The sequence below is a fragment of the Salmo salar genome, chromosome 18 (assembly GCF_965601325.2).
Source record: "Salmo salar chromosome 18, fSalSal1, whole genome shotgun sequence".
Lineage (NCBI taxonomy): Eukaryota > Metazoa > Chordata > Actinopteri > Salmoniformes > Salmonidae > Salmo > Salmo salar.
This window is the reverse complement of record NC_138308.1, coordinates 83,834,081-83,851,597: the sequence shown is the minus strand read 5'-3', so window position 1 is coordinate 83,851,597 and position 17,517 is coordinate 83,834,081. Positions and strand designations below refer to the sequence as shown.

Here is a 17,517-nt window from a genome sequence, read left to right as displayed (position 1 = left end):
GTTGTCTGTGTTGTGTCTGTGCAGAGAGACCTGTTGCTGTTCTGATCCTCCAACCCAACTGGACACAGATATTCATTAGAGAGACTGTTACTATGAGATGTGACATACAGGGAGGAGGAGACACTGACTGGGACTACAGATGGTATAAGAATAGTCAGTCATTCCGACCATTTCACACAAAGCCTGAGTACAGAATCAGTCCTGTCTACAGGTCTAACAGTGGTTCATATACCTGTGAGGGTGTAAAGGGAAACAAGCTCTCCAATATCAGTGATGCTGTGCAACTGACTGTGTCTGGTAAGTCTATCTAATCATGTAAACATTTCCATGGGTAACAATAATCAATGCAAAGACTGAAAGTTAGAAAACTGAAACATGTCCTCTGTCTGATCACAGATCAACCCCAACCTGCTCTGAGTATCTCTCCTCAGTGGCGGAACCCTGGAGACTTAGTGTCTCTGAGCTGTGAAGTTGACAAGACGTCTACAGGCTGGAGTTTCTTCTGGTACAGGACTGTTCCCTACAGAGCTGGGTTACCCTCCCTATCAGACAAGTCTTACTCTCTACAGCCCCTATCTGACAATGTGACTAGTGAAGACTCCTACACTCTGATCCCTGCTGGTGCTACTCCCACAGGATGATATGTGTGTAGAGCTGGGAGAGGAGACCCAGTCTATGAAACACTTTACAGTGAACCTTGGTTTCTCTGGTCAGAAGGTAACCAACCTCAATGAACCTGTATTGAATAATATTTAAGTTAATCTCGTGTGTGTGTGTGTGTGTATATATATATATATAAAACTATAGGATTGACTCTGTCTCTTCTTGTTTCAGATCTGCAGCCTTCAGTGTCTCTTAGAGTAAATCAATGCATGACGTTATGTTACATTCTGTAACTGAATGATTGCGTCTCATAAAATAAAATACAAGCTCATAAGATGTTGATATATTGTGAGTGATGATTCCAGATTTACAGTATTATTTATATATTATGTTACACAGATGGTGATGTGATCCTGGAGAGCCCTGTCCATCCCGTGACTGAAGGAGACTCTGTAACTCTGACCTGTACATTTAGATATCAGGAAACAAATCCTAACCCCAAGACTGATTTCTACAAAGATGGAGTACTCATCAAGAATGAGACCACAGGAGAGATGACCATCCCTACAGTATCCAAGTCAGATGAAGGATTCTATAAGTGTAAATCTGGTAAAGGAGAATCACCAGAGAGCTGGGTGACAGTGAGAGGTCAGAAGAGCAGAATGTGTGCTTGTGAGAAGAGCATTGTGTGTGTTCAAGTGTCTTGATGGTTAAACATGTGTTTTACTAGTCCCTCCAAGTTCCGTTGTCTCCATCTCTCTGCCCATTTATCATCACAAGTTAGTTACCGTTTTATTATCTGCGTGAAAAACATGTGATTTAAGTGTTGATGTTAATATTTGCACTCCCCTAGAAAAGATCTCTCAACTAAATTGTCAAAAGACTGGTCAGCCCACATTCTGTTCATGCTCTATACTCTAAACCTATATAACCTCTCTCAGAGTCTGTGCTGTTCTTTCTCCAGTCTCTCCAGTCTCAGATACATACAGGAATTGAACTACTTTATTTATTTTCTACCTCAGAGTCTGATGGTGTTGTGCTGTTCTCTCTCCAGTCTCTCCAGTCGTATCTCCTGGATCCTCTACATCCGTCCTAGTAGGAGTGGTTGTGGGTCTGGTTGTTGCTGGTGTTCTACTGGTCATTCTCCTGGTCCTGCTGTGGAGATATCAAAACAGCAAAGGTGAAACTCATCTTCTCTCATTTCATGGAAAACTTCTTATTATGTCTAGGGTAAAAATCAAAACATGAAATTAAAATAGAAATAGTTGAAGAAAGTTCAGTACATAACACAATGTGTTTGTCATCACAGGTTCCTGTTTCAACAGAATATTATTGTGAGTACACCTGTCTCTCAACTATATTGATACACAGTATTCTCTGTGCTTCTTAAGCTGAGTATCTCTCTCCCTCTAGGCCCCCTCAGCCCCGGAGCACAAACCAGGACCCCCAACAGGACCAAGGATCTACCCAGGGCCAGACTCCTGATACTGTTTATACATGTCTGCATGTTCAGTCTCTCAGTCCAGACCTCAACCACTCTTCACTCTGCAACCTCATACACTGACTCATCAACATCCACTTTGTATAACAACATGTTACCATACTCTCTGTCCATAGACAAGCTGAGGGATAACCAACCTAACTAACCTGTCTCTCTCTCTTCTTTGACCAACAGGTGACACTAACATCTACGATACGATCAATCCCTCAGACAACAATGATAATGGTAGTGTAATGTAATGTTTTCAGTATGAATGTGTAGTAGTCTACTGCTCTTCATTTAATATGACATGTAGTTTCACTAAGTGGAGGTGTTTGTGTATTATGTCTCAGATGCTGCTGGTGCTTCTGCTGCTGGACCAAGTCATGTGACTTACGCCCAGATTCAACTCAAAAGGTTGGACAAGAAAAAGAAAGGTGACTCAACTGTGACATATATTGATACAATTTTTTTTAGCAGTGCATCTAAGATGAGTAAAAATGTGCACATATATATATATATTTACAAATTCTCTGCTTTTCCTCCTCCTCCTCAGAAAAGAGAAATGATCCTGAAGAAAATCCAGTCTACTCTGAGGTGAAGACAGGGAAAACCACAGGTAAGACCCATTCTACAGGTTGGCAGTCATTAAAACCTTAATTCATCATTTCTGAGTTTGGGACGAAGAGGCAGAATATGCAATAATCTAAGTCCTTCATTTGTTGACTGGAAATGTCCATTGTCAGCAGCAGCTGGACCTGTTGATGTGATCTATGCTGAGGTTGACCTTCAAAAGAAGGCCAAAGTCAAGAAGAAGAGAGGTAAGTCTGGACATCCCTCCCTCCATATTCCCCTTATCAGAACCTCATATCACACATATACAAACACACATATACAAACACAATCACACGCACACACACACACAATAATACATTGTAAAAATGTTTTATTTTTTGTTGTTGATAAAAACACATTTTATTGAGTCATGGTTTAATTGTGTATTACTGTAACAGCTTTTTAAACAATGATATGGTGTAATGATGATGGATCTTATCTGCAGCTACAGTAATTGTATCTGTATTGTATTGTGTATTGAATTGTATTGCTTGTGGCTTTTTAAATTTGAGTCATTTCGCAGATGCTCTTATCCTGAGTGATTTACACGAGCAGTTAGGGTTAAATGCCTTGAGGTACAGACACATTTTTCACTTAGTCAGTTCGGGGATTCAAACCAGCAACCCTTTGGTTGCTCCTAACCACTAGGCTAGCTGTTGCCCTAGTTTAGTTTATATATTTTATTGCAATAAAGAGCAGCTAAAAACTGAATTGCTTATAGAAGAACAAACAAAAAACATCAACAAATCTATAAATTGTGAGAGTAATGGAACTGGAAGAGATGATGGATGATCAGGGAAGCAGATCTGATGGTATTGAGATCTGAGGAAGCTTTGATGGTCTGATGATCCTATGAGTGGAGGAGGGAGCCAGTCAGAGTAGAAAGACAGTCAGGGTCCGTATCCTCAGCAGAACCCCATGCTGTCCCCTCATGTCCTCCGTGATCTGGGCTGGTGATAGTTATCTTAGCTGGCTAGCCACTCCTCTCCACTGACTCTATATAGCTCCCACTTGGATGATGCTATTATGCTGCCACACAGTCACTAGAATAATAATATTAACAGTCAGAGTATCTTATGCACTAGTCCCAGCCATCTCCTCATGCAGTCCTCTCACTTCTTCTGCTTCTCTCCAAGCCAGTGTTGTGGCATTCTAATCCATTCAAATCCAAACAGTCTCCAAGCTAGCAAGTAAGCCAGAAAACTGGCACGGTCGAACTTAAAATTCAATTATTATTCACGGATTCTGAAAAAGCAATCAAAAATCAAAAATCTGATTGAAAAATAGCAATACGAAAATACTTAAAGGCCTAGCGCAGCCAAAAATGTGATTTCCTGTGATATTTATATATACGTATATATATCCACCCTATGAGGTTGGACTAATACTGTGAAATTGTGAAAATGATAATGCCCTATTAGTGTTAGAGATGTTTGAAAGGACTTCCTGGAATTTCAAAGTTTTGGCCTACCTGGTGTCATCACCAATTCAGTTTTCCCCTCCCCACTCAGACCACTAACAGTCAGTCCTAGCAACATTTTTGCTTGGGAAATTGCTATTTGCTAAGAAACTATAAGGTACTTAATTGTTACCCAGAAATGATTTGGTATTAAGATAAAATCAGTGACATTGGACCTTTAAAAACAACTAATATGATTAAATGTTTAAAATTATGGGAGCGATCATCCATGACTGCCATAGCGGTGCCATCATTGCAATTCAAGGACCTCTCACTATACTTTAACATTAAACTACAGTAGTTCTAAAACCATCACACACAAATGCATTGTGTGTTTTTTAATATTGAAATTTGGACACGCACGGCCTATGATTGCAAAGGGGTCTTCCAAGAACATGATGGGGTCAACTTGGGGTCATGATAGGGGCTGCACCAAATGTTTGATGTATTATAATAATTGATTATGCTTATGTTGTATTAATAGAAGGGGAAGGGCTATTAGACCCCTTCCCCACTACATGTATAGGGTCCTGGACTAAAGATTAGCAATATATATATTCATTATAAGGTTTAATATTGTTCCCCAGTTCTTTTATAGTCTTTTCTTATTTTAAGAAACGGTCTGAGAGATGTTTGAGTTATTGCAGTCAAAACAGGGTGTCTGTGAGAAAGCACCTCAAGGCTAAAAGAGATTCATAGACACAGAACCCTGCAGGGGAGTGAAAGAGATAAGACATACCACTATAAAGCAACTTGGAGAGTGGAAAATTATTGCTGAGCCCTTAGAAATCACTGGAACTATTGTCTCTCCTGCAAGTTTGTAAAACTGTATATGCATGGTCTTGGTCTCATGAGTAGAAGGTGTTGACCTAGGCAGTTACATCATTAGGGGTTGACTGCAAGCATATTAAAAGCAACATGGAATTTTCCTATTTTGCAGAACTCAGGAGAGACATCAGTTGTATGTTTGATGTTTGATCTTTGACTTTTGTCTACAGCTGTATTTTGATTAAAATTGTTATGATTTATAAGTGCACATTTTGAGCATTCCTTATTTGTTAAGTAAATAACGGAGCCCAGAAAAGCGGAACCAACAAACGCAAGGTCAGACTCATAAGTGTGGTGTGGTATCTACATGGAAATAGTATCAATATTTCCATTACTGTGTTACATTCCATGTATAAACTACCTGACCAGGTCTTGCTCATAGCCTCACCATCCTACAGACAAGGTCACCATGATTAATGACAGTGTCCCTGCATGGTTGGTAAGGCCACTGTTCCTGTTAGGGATTTCTGTGTCTATGTGTTTATATCCAACACAATCTCACACTCAATTAGTGAAAATATGTACTAAAAGTATTTCAGCAGATTTTGTGTGTTTTTGTGCATTTTTGTGTGTCATGTCCTGATCAGCAGAGGGAGTAATTGTATTAGTTTTGGTCAGGACGTGGCAGAGGGTTTGTGTTTTGTATGTATTTCTACGTTCTGTCTAGTTTAGTTTTTCTATGTTTAGGTTTGGGTGTTGGACTCTCAATTGGAGGCAGGTGTTTCTAGTTGCCGCTAATTGAGATTCCTATGTATAGGTGTGTGTTTGGTTTGGGTTTTTGTGGGTAGTTGTATTTGCACTGCTGTTTGTTTAGCCTGCAAATCTGTTAGCTGTTGTTCTGTTTCTTTTTTTTCCCCGTTACTCACTTTAAATAATAATATTAAAGTATGAGTATTCAGGTACCCGCTGCGCCTTGGTCTCATCTCTTCGACAGCCGTTACATTGTGTGGCTCAATTCGTGTTAAAATACATATTTTGTGTGACTTAATTCGTAGAAAAATACATTTTTGGGGGGACACCCTTCGGAACAGTCTTTCGAAAGTTTTGGGAGCAATGCATTTTGGAAAATTGTGTTCTACACTGCCTTTTTTTGTGTCCCATATTTATTTATATAAAAAACAAGTGTGTTAACAACCCAATATTGTTAATTAACCAGGTTGTCACCGAAATACTTATAATATAATAGTAGACTTATGTTTTTAAATGTTTTATTATTAATACCAATACTGTATTTCATGCTTGTTTTTCGCATAATATTTTATGAGGGTTGCCAGATTGGAGTAAAAAAACTGTATTTGTCAGGTTTTTTGTGTGGTATCGTAATTTGCAGAAAAAGACACATTTTTGTGCAACTTCATTCATAGGAAAAGACATTTTTGGGGGGCAAACTTCGGAACAGTCTTTTGAAAGTTATTAGATCAATGCATGATGGGAAATGGTGTTCTACACTGCCTTTTTTTGTGTCTCACAAAAACAAACGTGTTAAAAACACACAGAAATAATTATAATATAATAGTAGCTTTGCGTTGTTTTTTATTTTATTAATGCCAATACTGTTTTATATGGTTGTTTTCACTTAACTTTGGGATTCTGGTGCACTTGTAGTAAGGAAGGCCTTTTTTTGTAGGCAACAGTAGGCCTACACGATTTTCTTCATAACGCATTTCATATTTCCTGGAGCTTACATTACACAATGTTCTTAAATGCATTGAGTACACGTCTCCACTTTTTCATGTATATTACACAATTTCTTTCATAATGCGTTTTATACAAAGCTATGTCGAATTTTATGAAGGTTATCAGATTGGGAAAAAAATACAGATCTTTTTTTTGTGGTATCGATTAAAGTATTTGATTGGGGAATGGGGATACATTTCATGATGGGAAATTATAATACACACCACCTCTGGGGAATAACATGTTGGGCAAAGTGGTATAGGAGAGGCTGACAAAAAAGTATTCACCAATTGGAACCAAGAGCGGCCTAGCTTTGTCCTTCATGATTGGGAAAGGCCTTGATTCTAGGCTGTAGAAAATCCTACATCCATTACATTAAATCAGAACAGGATGGATCAACAGTGATTCATATTACTGGTTTGCATCCAAAAAAAGGATAGTTTTTTTTTTTTGCTTCATAACACAATTACATTATTTGTCTACCCATATGATGTGGATATTGTCAGGTTATTGTATATATAAGCTTCAGTAACAAACTAACAACATGGTTGTAATAACACTTTAAACAGGTAGTTTGTAAATGTGAAGAGTGTGTTTGTTTTGGGTCAACACTGGTACGTTAAGTTATTTAAATTAGACAGTCACAGAGGATTTTCTACTGAATAACTGGTCAGGGCTTAGCACTTTCCATTCAGCTTCAGGCAACTTTGATCACAGCTGGAGTGACTACATCTGTCTGTCATGCTCATTGTTGCTCATCCATTGTTCACTAGAAATATCAATGGATTTACACCCAACTCTATGTGGAAAAAAATAATGCTTCCCACCACTAGATGACATAACTAGACGTGAGCTGAACGTGATTCCAACGCTGCCACCAATGTAGCAGAAGAAAGTGAAAGCTGCAACAGGGACTCTAACCAGGGCTCATACACGGCAAAGTGAGCTCTAACAGCCATTGCCATCAAAGCCTAGTATTCCTCTGGACAGAGGCAGAAGGCCTACAATGCTGGCCTTGTTATAATAGACTAAGTACTGTATATACAGTGCATTTGGAAGTATTCCTTTTTCCACATGTTGTTACGTTACAGCCTTATTCTGAAATGGATTAAATACATTTTCTTCCTCATTAATACACACAATACCCCATTATGACAAAGCAAAAACAGGTTTTTAGAAATGTTTGCAAATGTATTAAATATAAGGGGGACTTTGTCAGTAAGTTAGGACCCACTTCCTCCTGAAAACGCACAAGTGGGCGGGTGTTTCATGTACCTCAGCCACACTGAGCAATGAGCATGGAAGATAACTCATGCAAACCCTTCTGCAGGCATGCAACACCTACATGAAAATACACACACACACTGTTCTGATACCATCAGCCTGATCAGCACAGTAACAGACCCCAAACACACCCACTCCTCTTGGTCTAACTCTCCAGCTGAGTGAAGGGGTATTTTCAGAGAATGACTATAGAGTGTGACTTCCTTTTCAGCTAACATACAAAGCCCCCCTTCAACTGACATGACAAAGGCCTCCTTCTACTAGCTACCAGTCTCATCAAAATAAGTCTCATCTCTAATCTCTCTTCTCTGTGTGTTTTGGTGAGTCTAGCAAGCTACTAGTCAGTCACAGAGAAAATACAGACTTACAACACCTAACAGAGATGTCTGGGACCAAACAGGGAATACTCCTACTCTCTATACTCCACTATGGTTAGTATTGTATGGATTATTTACTTTCTCCTGCTCATGTTTTGTATCTATTAAATGTGCTTGCTTTCATGATACAGTTAGGAATACAGTTAAACAATTAACTTCTTTGTTGGTTTTAACATGGTGTGTTGAATGTACTGTAGAATGACTAGTCATCAGTGATTGTGTGTTAAAGTGTTTACTTGCATGATAAAGTTAGGAATACAGTTAGCTTTCTCTAACTTGTTGTTAGTTTTTCGTGGTGTGTGATACCGTATATTGATGATGCTTGTTTTTAATGAAACACATTCACATATATTTGATGTGTGTGTCATTGGTGTGGTTGGGTCAGCAGCCCTTGCAGTGCTTTCAGAAAGCAAGATCTTATGATCCTGTGCTAGAAGCATGTGATTCATTTAAGGCGATACTGGATTGTATCCAATTATTGTTTATAAATCGTCACTTACAAAAAAGAACTGGTAAATAATAAGACAAGGACAAGTACAGATATGTCCTCAATTGTAGTTATCTTTGTATTTTATTTCTTACGTCATGACAGAGTTATTTCTTTCTAAAGTTTAATAATATATGATTGTAGACTGCCCCCAGCAGGCCAATTAAACCTTCTGCATCTTATTGATAACTGTAACGTGGGTTGTACAAAGGGGACCAAGGCGCAGCATGTTGAGTGCTCATCTTCTTTTATTGAAGTAACGTGAACACTTAAACAAAAATAACAAAATGACGAAACAGTTCCGTAAGGCAACACAGGCTATACAGGAAACAACCACCCACAAAACACAAGTGAAACAACATCAACTAAATATGGCCTCCAATTAGAGATGACAACCAGCTGCCTCTAATTGGAGGTCATGCCAAAAAACCAACATAGAAATAGAAAAACTAGATTTAACCATAGATATAGAAAACATAGAACAAAAATCAAAAACACCAAAACACACAAAACAAACACCCCCTGCCACGCCCTGACCATACTATAATGACAAACAACCCCTTTTACTGGTCAGGACGTGACAGATAACAACCTGTAATACAGTATATGGTTGTAGACTGCCATGTAATAATCACCGTTTTCAAGGTGTGTATATACAGTGCATTCGGAAAGTATTCAGACCCCTTGACTTTTTCCAAATTTTGTTACATTACAGCCTTATTCAAAAAAAATATAAATACCTCATTTACATATGTTTTCAGACCCTTTGCTATGAGACTCGAAATTGAGCTCAGGTTCATCCTGTGTCCATTGATCATCCTTGAGATTTTTCTACAACTTGATTGGAGTCCACCTGTGGTAAATTCAATTGATTGGACATGATTTGGAAAACCATACACCTGTCTATATAAGGTCCCACAGTTCACAGTGCATGTCAGAGTAAAAACCAAGCCATGAGCTCAAAGGAATTGTCCGTATATCGCCGAGACAGGAATGTGTCGAGGCACTGATCTGGGGAAGGGTACCAAAACATGTCTGCAGCATTGAAGGTCCCCAAGATCTGGTAAAAGATAATACAAAGAAAAAAACACGTTTTTGTTGGTATTTTTTGTTCCATCATCTTTGAAATGCAAGAGAAAGGTCATAATGTATTATTCCAGCCAAGGCACAATTTAGATTTTGGCCACTAGATGGCAGCAGTGTATGTGCAAAGGTTTAGACTGATCCAATGAACCATTGCATTTCTGTTCAAAGTGTTGTATCAAGACTGCCCAAATGTGCCTAATTGGTTTATTAATAACTTTTTAAGTTCATAACTGTGCACTCTCCTCAAACAATAGCATGTTATTATTTCACTGTAATAGCTACTGTAAATTGGACAGTGCAGTTAGAGTAACAATAATTTAAGCTTTCTGCCAATATCAGATATGTCTACAGTATGTCCTTGGAAATGTTCGTATTACTTACAACCTCATGCTAATTGCATTATGCTACATTATGGCCTTTCTCTTGCATTTAAAAGATAATGGTACAAAAGAAATAGAAAAAATACAGTTTTTTCTTTATATTATCTTTTACCAGTGTTTCCTTTCAAATGGTGTCAAGAATATGCATTTCCTTGCTTCAGGGCCTGAGCTACAGGCAGTTAGGTTTGGGTATGTCATTTTAGGCTAAAATTGAAATAAGGGGTGGATCCTTAAGAGGTATTAAGTAAGAGTAGTCGGATTCAGTAATAGTAAAAAAAAATAGAGATGAGAAGACAATCATATTAAAAGTAATGTGAGAATTGCGTTGTGGAAAGCTTTTATACTGAACAAAAATATAAACACAACATGTAAAGGGTTGGTCCTGAAATAAAAGTTCCAAAGAAATGTTCCATATGAACAAAAAGCTTATTTCTCTCAAATTCTGTACAAATTGGTTTACATCCCTGTTAGTGAGCATTTCTCCTTTGCCAATATAATCCATCCACCTGACAGGTGTGGCATATCTAGAAGCTGATTAAACAGCATGATCATTACACAGGTGCACCTTGTGCTGGGGACAATAAAAGGCGACTCTAAAATGTGCAGTTTTGTCATACGACACAATGCCACAGATGCCTTAAGTTTTGAGGGAGTAGGAATGTCCTGCAGGAATGTCCACCTTAGCTGGTGCCAGATAATTTAATGTTCATTTCTGTTCCATAAACCACCTCCAACATCGTTTTAGATAATTTGTCAGTACGTCCAAACGGTCTCACAACTGCAGCACAAGACCTCCACATCCGGTGCTGAGGAGTATTTCTGTCTGTAATAAAATGTATTTCAATTGACTGATTTCCTTAAATTAACAGTAACTCAGTAAAAACATGTATTTCTAGATTAACACTTATTAACATTATCCCTATCTGAATAAACAGGTGCCAACTCCGAGCCCAGTGAACCTCTTCCTCTCTCTTTAGGGACCTGGGCTGATGTCCCTCCAAAGGACCAGTATTGGTTGAAGGGAGGTTCGGTGTGTCTGGCTGTTGCAGAACCACCTGAGGAACTTAAAGGACTTAGATGGAAGTTCAATAGTGCTGTAATAGTTGATGATAAAGAGATCTCTCCTAAATACAAGGAGAAGGTGGATTATAATCCAGTGAACCACACTCTGTGCATTAAGAATTTGATGCACACAGACAATGGAATTTACATTGCAAATGCAAAGAAAATAGATTGGTCAGATTCAACGTCTTCATACAGACTTAAGGTGTTGGGTGAGTTTAGTGTTTATTAGTGTTTTGGTAGTCTGCTATGTGTTTCTGCTTTGTTTCAAAAAGCTAATCTCCTTTAAAGTGTCTTCACCAGTCATACATGTAAAATGTATCTTTCTGAACTGTATTGGTTGTTGTAGAAGCTGTTCCCATTCCAGCCATGCAGGTGACCTACTCTAACCAAGTAACACTACTCCAAAGACACCCAATTGGGAGAATGACCCTAGATGTATTTGTCACATGCACAAGTACAGTAAAATGCTTAACTTGCGAGCCCTTCCCAACAATGCAGTATTCAATATCAAAATAGTATAACAGAAAAACTAACAAAAACAAGAGAAATAAGAAAGAAAAAATAAGAAATGAATAAAGGAGAGTGTAAGCTATATACAGAGTCAGTGTCAGTACATGGACCGCAAGTCCGCACGTCCTTGGAACAGGAAGTTGAATTTTCGTCAACGGGTTTATATAGTGGTGAAAGAAGGGCGTGTTTCATAGTTTTCAACCGATGTCTGTTCACTTGGGCGAGGCCTTTGAGTGAGCAGAGTTTCTCTGTTATGTGATCCTTCCTTAACCCATAGAAGTCCCACCCAGTTGACTTCTTCAAAATCGTGAAAGCCCTCAATGGCGCTGACCATGCTAAAATACTATTTGGGTACTATAGTTCTCTATCTATCTCTATGGATACACTAGCCAAAGGCGATCATCTCCAATCAAAGAAGTGAAGAGGCAGTGGAGCGCTGCGTCAAATCGGGTTTCCAGAAAAACCAGAACTGCAGCCATGAAGCATTTTTTAATCTGAGAAAGCGGTTGCATTTAGGAGAAGTATATCTATAATTCTGTGCATAACATTTGTATATTGATCAAAGTTTATGATGAGTATTTCTGTAATATATGTGCTCTTAGGGCTCGCAAGTTAAGCATTTTACTGTACTTGTGCATGTGACAAATACATCTAGGGTCATTCTCCCAATTGGGTGTCTTTGGAGTAGTGTTACTTGGTAAAAAAAAAAAAGATTTCCGCTCATTTTAACATATCTGTATTCCCAGTCAAATGAAATTCATAGACTAGGGCCTAATGAGTTTATTTCAATGAGGAAATCAGTCAATTGAAATAAACTCATCAGGCCCTAGTCTATGAATTTCATATGACTGGGAATACAGATATGTTAAAATGAGCGAAAATCTTTTTTTTTACCAAGTAACACTACTCCAAAGGCATGGGTTCAGTGGCACGCGCAGAGACTTGAATGAATATGAACTCAGCTCGCTCCCAAGTCTCTGCGCGTGCCACTGAACCCATGTCTTATAATGGGACACCTATATCCTTGGGCTGTTATTCCCTTCAAATTCACCATAGAATCCTCAAACAAGGTTCTAAAGACTGTTGACATCTAGTGGACGCCTTAGGAAGTGCAAAATGAACCCTAAATCACTGTGTACTGTAAAGGCAATCAATTGAAAAAACTACAACCTCAGATTTCCCACTTCCTGGTTGGATGTTTCTCAGGTGTTTGCCTTCCATATGAGTTCTGTTATACTCACAGACATCATTCAAACAGTTTTAGAAACTGCAGAGTGTGTTCTATCCAAATCTACTAATAATGTGCATATCCTACCTCCTGGGCCCGAGTAGCAGGCAGTTTAACCTACTCAACAGCCAGTGTAATCCCGTGGAGCAATATTCAAATACCTTAGAAATGCTATTACTTCAATTTCTCAAACATATGACTATTTTACACCATTTTAAAAACAAGACTCTCGTTAATCTAACCACACTGTCCGATTTCAAAAAGGCTTTACAACGAAAGCAAAACATTAGATTATGTCAGCAGAGTACCCAGCCAGAAAAAATCAGACACCCATTTTTCAAGCTAGCATATAATGTCACATAAATCCAAACCACAGCTAAATGCAGCACTAACCTTTGATGATCTTCATCAGATGACACTCCTAGGACATTATGTTATACAATACATGCATGTTTTGTTCAATCAAGTTCATATTTATATCAAAAACCAGCTTTTTACATTAGCATGTGACTAGCATTCCCACCGAACACTTCCGGTGAATTTACTAAATTACTCACGATAAACGTTCACAAAAAACATAACAATTATTTTAAGAATTATAGATACAGAACTCCTTTATGCACTCGCTATGTCCGATTTTAAAATAGCGTTTCGGTTAAAGCACATTTTGCAATATTCTGAGTAGATAGAGAAAGAGAGAGAAAGTAAACATGGTGTCCGCTCGTGCACGCGCCTCCAGTCTCATTGTCCTCAGATCGACCACTATCCAAATGCGCTAATGTTTTTCAGCCATGGCCTGCAAAGTCACCATTCATCGTTCTGGCGCCTTCTGAGAGCCTATGGGAGCGTTAGAAAATGTCACGTTATGCCAGAGATCCCCTGTTTTGGTTAGAGATGATCAAGAAGGCCAAGAAATAGTCAGAGAGAGCGCTTCCTGTTTGGAATCTTCTCAGGTTTTGGCCTGCCAAATGAGTTCTGTTATACTCACAGACACCATTGAAACAGTTTTAGAAACTTTAGGGTGTTTTCTATCCAAATCAAACAATTATATGCATATTCTAGTTACTGGGCAGGAGTAGTAACCAGATTAAATCGGGTACGTTTTTTTTCCGGCCGTGCAAATACTGCCCCCTATCCCCAACAGGTTAATTTGGGTACATTTTTCATCTGGCCGTGAAAATATTGCCCCCAATCCCTAACAGCACACATATTACAGAAATACTCATCATAAACTTTGATCAATATACAAATGTTATGCACAGAATTATAGATATACTTCTCCTAAATGATACTGCTGTGTCAGATTTCAAAAATGCTTCACGGCGAAGCACACTTTGTAATAATCTGAGTACTGCGTTCAGACCACAACAACAAGCCAACCAGAAACCCGCCATGATGGAGTCAATAAAACTAAGAAATTACATTATAAATATTCGCTCCATCATGGCGGGTTTCTGGTTGGCTTGTTGTTGTGGTCTGATAGGAGTGCATTCTGATGAAGATCATCAAAGGTAAGTGAATATTTATAATGTAATTTCTTAGTTTTTATATTTCTATGTTTTTTTGGGGGATGATCTCCAATTAGGGGCAGCTGGTCATCGTTGTCTCTAATTGGAGATCATACTTAAGTAGTTGTTTTTCCCACCTGGGTTTGTGGGAGATTGTTTTTGAGTTAGTGTATGTTGCACCTCTTCGTCACGGTTTGTTGTTTTGTTTATTAGTCTCTTTATATGTCTTGCATAGTTTCACAGTTAAAATAAAGAAAATGTGGAACGATACACACGCTGCGCTTTGGTCCGCTCCTTCACACGACAAACGTGACAGAATCTCCCACCACCAAAGGACCAAGCAGCGTGGTCAGGACAAATGGATATGGGAAGAAATCCTGGATGGGAAAGGACCCTGGAGGCAGGCCGGGGAGTATCGCCGTCCGAATGAGGAGATTAAAGTAGCGAGAGCAGAGCGGCGACAATACGAGGAACTAGCACGGCAACAACGGAAGCACGAGAGGCAGCCCCAATAAATTTTTTTTTGGGGGGGGGGGCACACGGGTTGGTCGGCGAAGCCGAGGGGTGAGTCTGAGAGCGAAGAGGAATATTGGGAGAGACTGAGCGAGGAGTACTGTGAGATAGTGGAGGGGGGTGATGACAGAGAGCTGTTGGTTTGGCGTAGTATGTATGGCATTTTCCCTGAGGAGCGGGTTAGCCGTCAGATGCCACCTGAGTCAGCTCCCCATACTCATCCCAAGAAGTGTGTTAAAGTTCCGGTACAAATGAGGCCGGCTATATGCACCAGGTCTTCAGTGCGCATTCACAGCCCAGTACGTCCTGTGCCAACTCTCCATACTCACCGTGGGGAGCATGTGACCTGTCAGGCACCATGTTTTGCAGTGATACGCACGGTGTCTCCAGTGCGCATTCACAGCCCAGTGCGTCCTGTGCCAGCGCCCCGCACTTGCCAGGCTAAAGTGAGCATCCAGCCAGGACGGATTGTGCCAGCCCTACGCTCCAGACCTCCAGTGCGCCTCCACAGCCCAGTACGCCCTGTGCATGCTCCTCGCACTTGCCCTGAAGTGCATGTCACCAGTCTGGGGCCACCTGTCCCGGCTCCACGCACTAGGCCTTCAGTGAGTCTCTCCAGTCCGGTGTGTCCTGTTCCTGCTCCACGCACTCGCCCTGAGGTGCGTGTTACCAGTCTTGCGCCACCTGTGCCAGCCCCACGCATCAGGCCTCCAGTGCGCATTCCCAGTCCAGAGCTTCCGGCGACAGTTCCCAGTCCAGAGCTTCCGGCAACAGTTCCCAGTCCAGAGCTTCCGGTGACGTTCCCAGTCCAGAGCTTCCGGCGACGTTTTACAGTCCGGAACCTCCTGAGACGGTCCGCAGTCCGGAACCTCCTGAGACGGTCCCCAGCCCGGAACCTCCAGCGGTGGCCCGCAGCCCAGAACCTCCAGCGACAGCCCGCAGCCCAGAACCTCCAGCGGCGGTCCGCAGTACAGAGCCTCCGGCGATGATCTACAGTCCGGTTCCTTCGACAACAATCCACGGTCTGGTGGCACAAAAGCAGAGGGATCAGCGGGCGGAGCGGGGGTTACGCCCCGAACCGGAGCCGCCTCCTCTGTTAGAGGATCCGCGGGATGAGAAGGTTATGTGTACTGCACCAGAGCCACCATAGACAGTAGTTACCCACCCTACCCTCCCTTTTTTTTGTGGGGGGGGGGGGGGGGGGGGTTTGTTTAGGTGCGGTCGGAGTCCGCACCTTTTGGGGGGGGGGGGGGAGTACTGTCACGTTCTGACCATAGAAAGATGTTATTTTCTATGGTAGAGTAGGTCAGGGCGTGACAGGTTTTTTATTCCTATGTTTTCTATTTCTATGTTGTCATGTTCTAGTTTTGTATTTCTATGTTGGGTTTCGTTTGGGATGATCTCCAATTAGAGGCAGCTGGTCCTTGTTGTCTCTAATTGGAGATCATACTTAAGTAGGGTTTTTTTCTACCTGGGTTTGTGGGAGATAATTTTGAGGAGTTTATGTTTCACTTCTGCGTCACGGTTTGTTGTTTTTTGTCATTCAGTTTATTTATGTATTGCATAGTTTCACAGTATAAATAAAATGTGGAATGACACACACGCTGCACTTTGGTCCGCTCCTCCTTTCGACAACCGTGACACCTGGTTTAGAGAGCATGTGAGAAAACCAGATTGGGCAAGAGAAATAGTGATTTTTATGTGCACTACCCCTTATGAAAAAAACATGAATTTCACATGTGAACAAGTGACCGCATGTTATCTCGTGTGATAACATAAAACTACACATGGCAACATGTTAGCACATGTGAGAACATGATCTCATGTTAAATAACTGTAACAACATGGGGATGCAAAATCTCAACATGTGATAACATGAAACTACATGTGACAGCATGTAAGCACATGTGAAAACACAATCTCATGGGTTATAAATGTGATATGGTTAGGCAAAATTTCAACATGTGATACCATGAATGTGATGCTGTATTTTTACAGCTAAATTAAGGTGGTAATGTGAAAGGACAGTATGATGCTGTATGCTGATTACTTGGGACTCAATTTACTTGGGATTTGAACTCATAACATGTTGGTTAATAGCTACCTGAAGTTCCTGCAGCGCCACCAGGTCTACAGACATAACGGAGATCGTCTGTATATTTTTTGCCAAGAATACACTTCTGCCCTTAGCCTAAAGTTGCAGTAAGGATTAAGTAAATATATACAAACATTTCAAGGTGTTATTTCTATAAAATTACAGTATGCTGCTGTATTCTGATTTCAATTACCATAAAATGTTCTATTGTGACCACAATTAGGACTTACTTATTGTAAAGAATGCATTTCTGCACTTTGATAAAAGCTGCCCAGAATCAGGTAAATAATTGTCCAATTATTACCACCAATGTAACATTAAC

General features: G+C 40.2%; 1 protein-coding gene and 1 pseudogene across 4 annotated transcripts in view; both read left to right on the top strand.

The window, feature by feature from the left end:
• Positions 1-17,517, top strand: part of LOC106578032 (basement membrane-specific heparan sulfate proteoglycan core protein-like) — a 138,340-nt pseudogene that overhangs the window by 2,622 nt on the left and 118,201 nt on the right. The window contains exons 4-7 of the transcript XR_014381315.1: positions 25-297; positions 397-717; positions 1,003-1,251; positions 1,658-1,783. The product of XR_014381315.1 is annotated as a basement membrane-specific heparan sulfate proteoglycan core protein-like (transcript). The remainder of the gene's footprint in view (positions 1-24; positions 298-396; positions 718-1,002; positions 1,252-1,657; positions 1,784-17,517) is intronic.
• The window catches only part of LOC106578038 (SLAM family member 9), a 55,000-nt gene continuing 45,796 nt past the window's right edge, over positions 8,314-17,517 (top strand). For 2 of the 3 annotated variants that reach the window (XM_082965222.1, XM_082965221.1), the window contains exon 1: positions 8,314-8,377. In XM_082965222.1, the coding sequence (XP_082821348.1) occupies positions 8,329-8,377 (49 nt within the window). In that variant the 5' untranslated portion in view covers positions 8,314-8,328. The remainder of the gene's footprint in view (positions 8,378-17,517) is intronic. The other variant, XM_082965223.1, reaches the window with a different exon arrangement.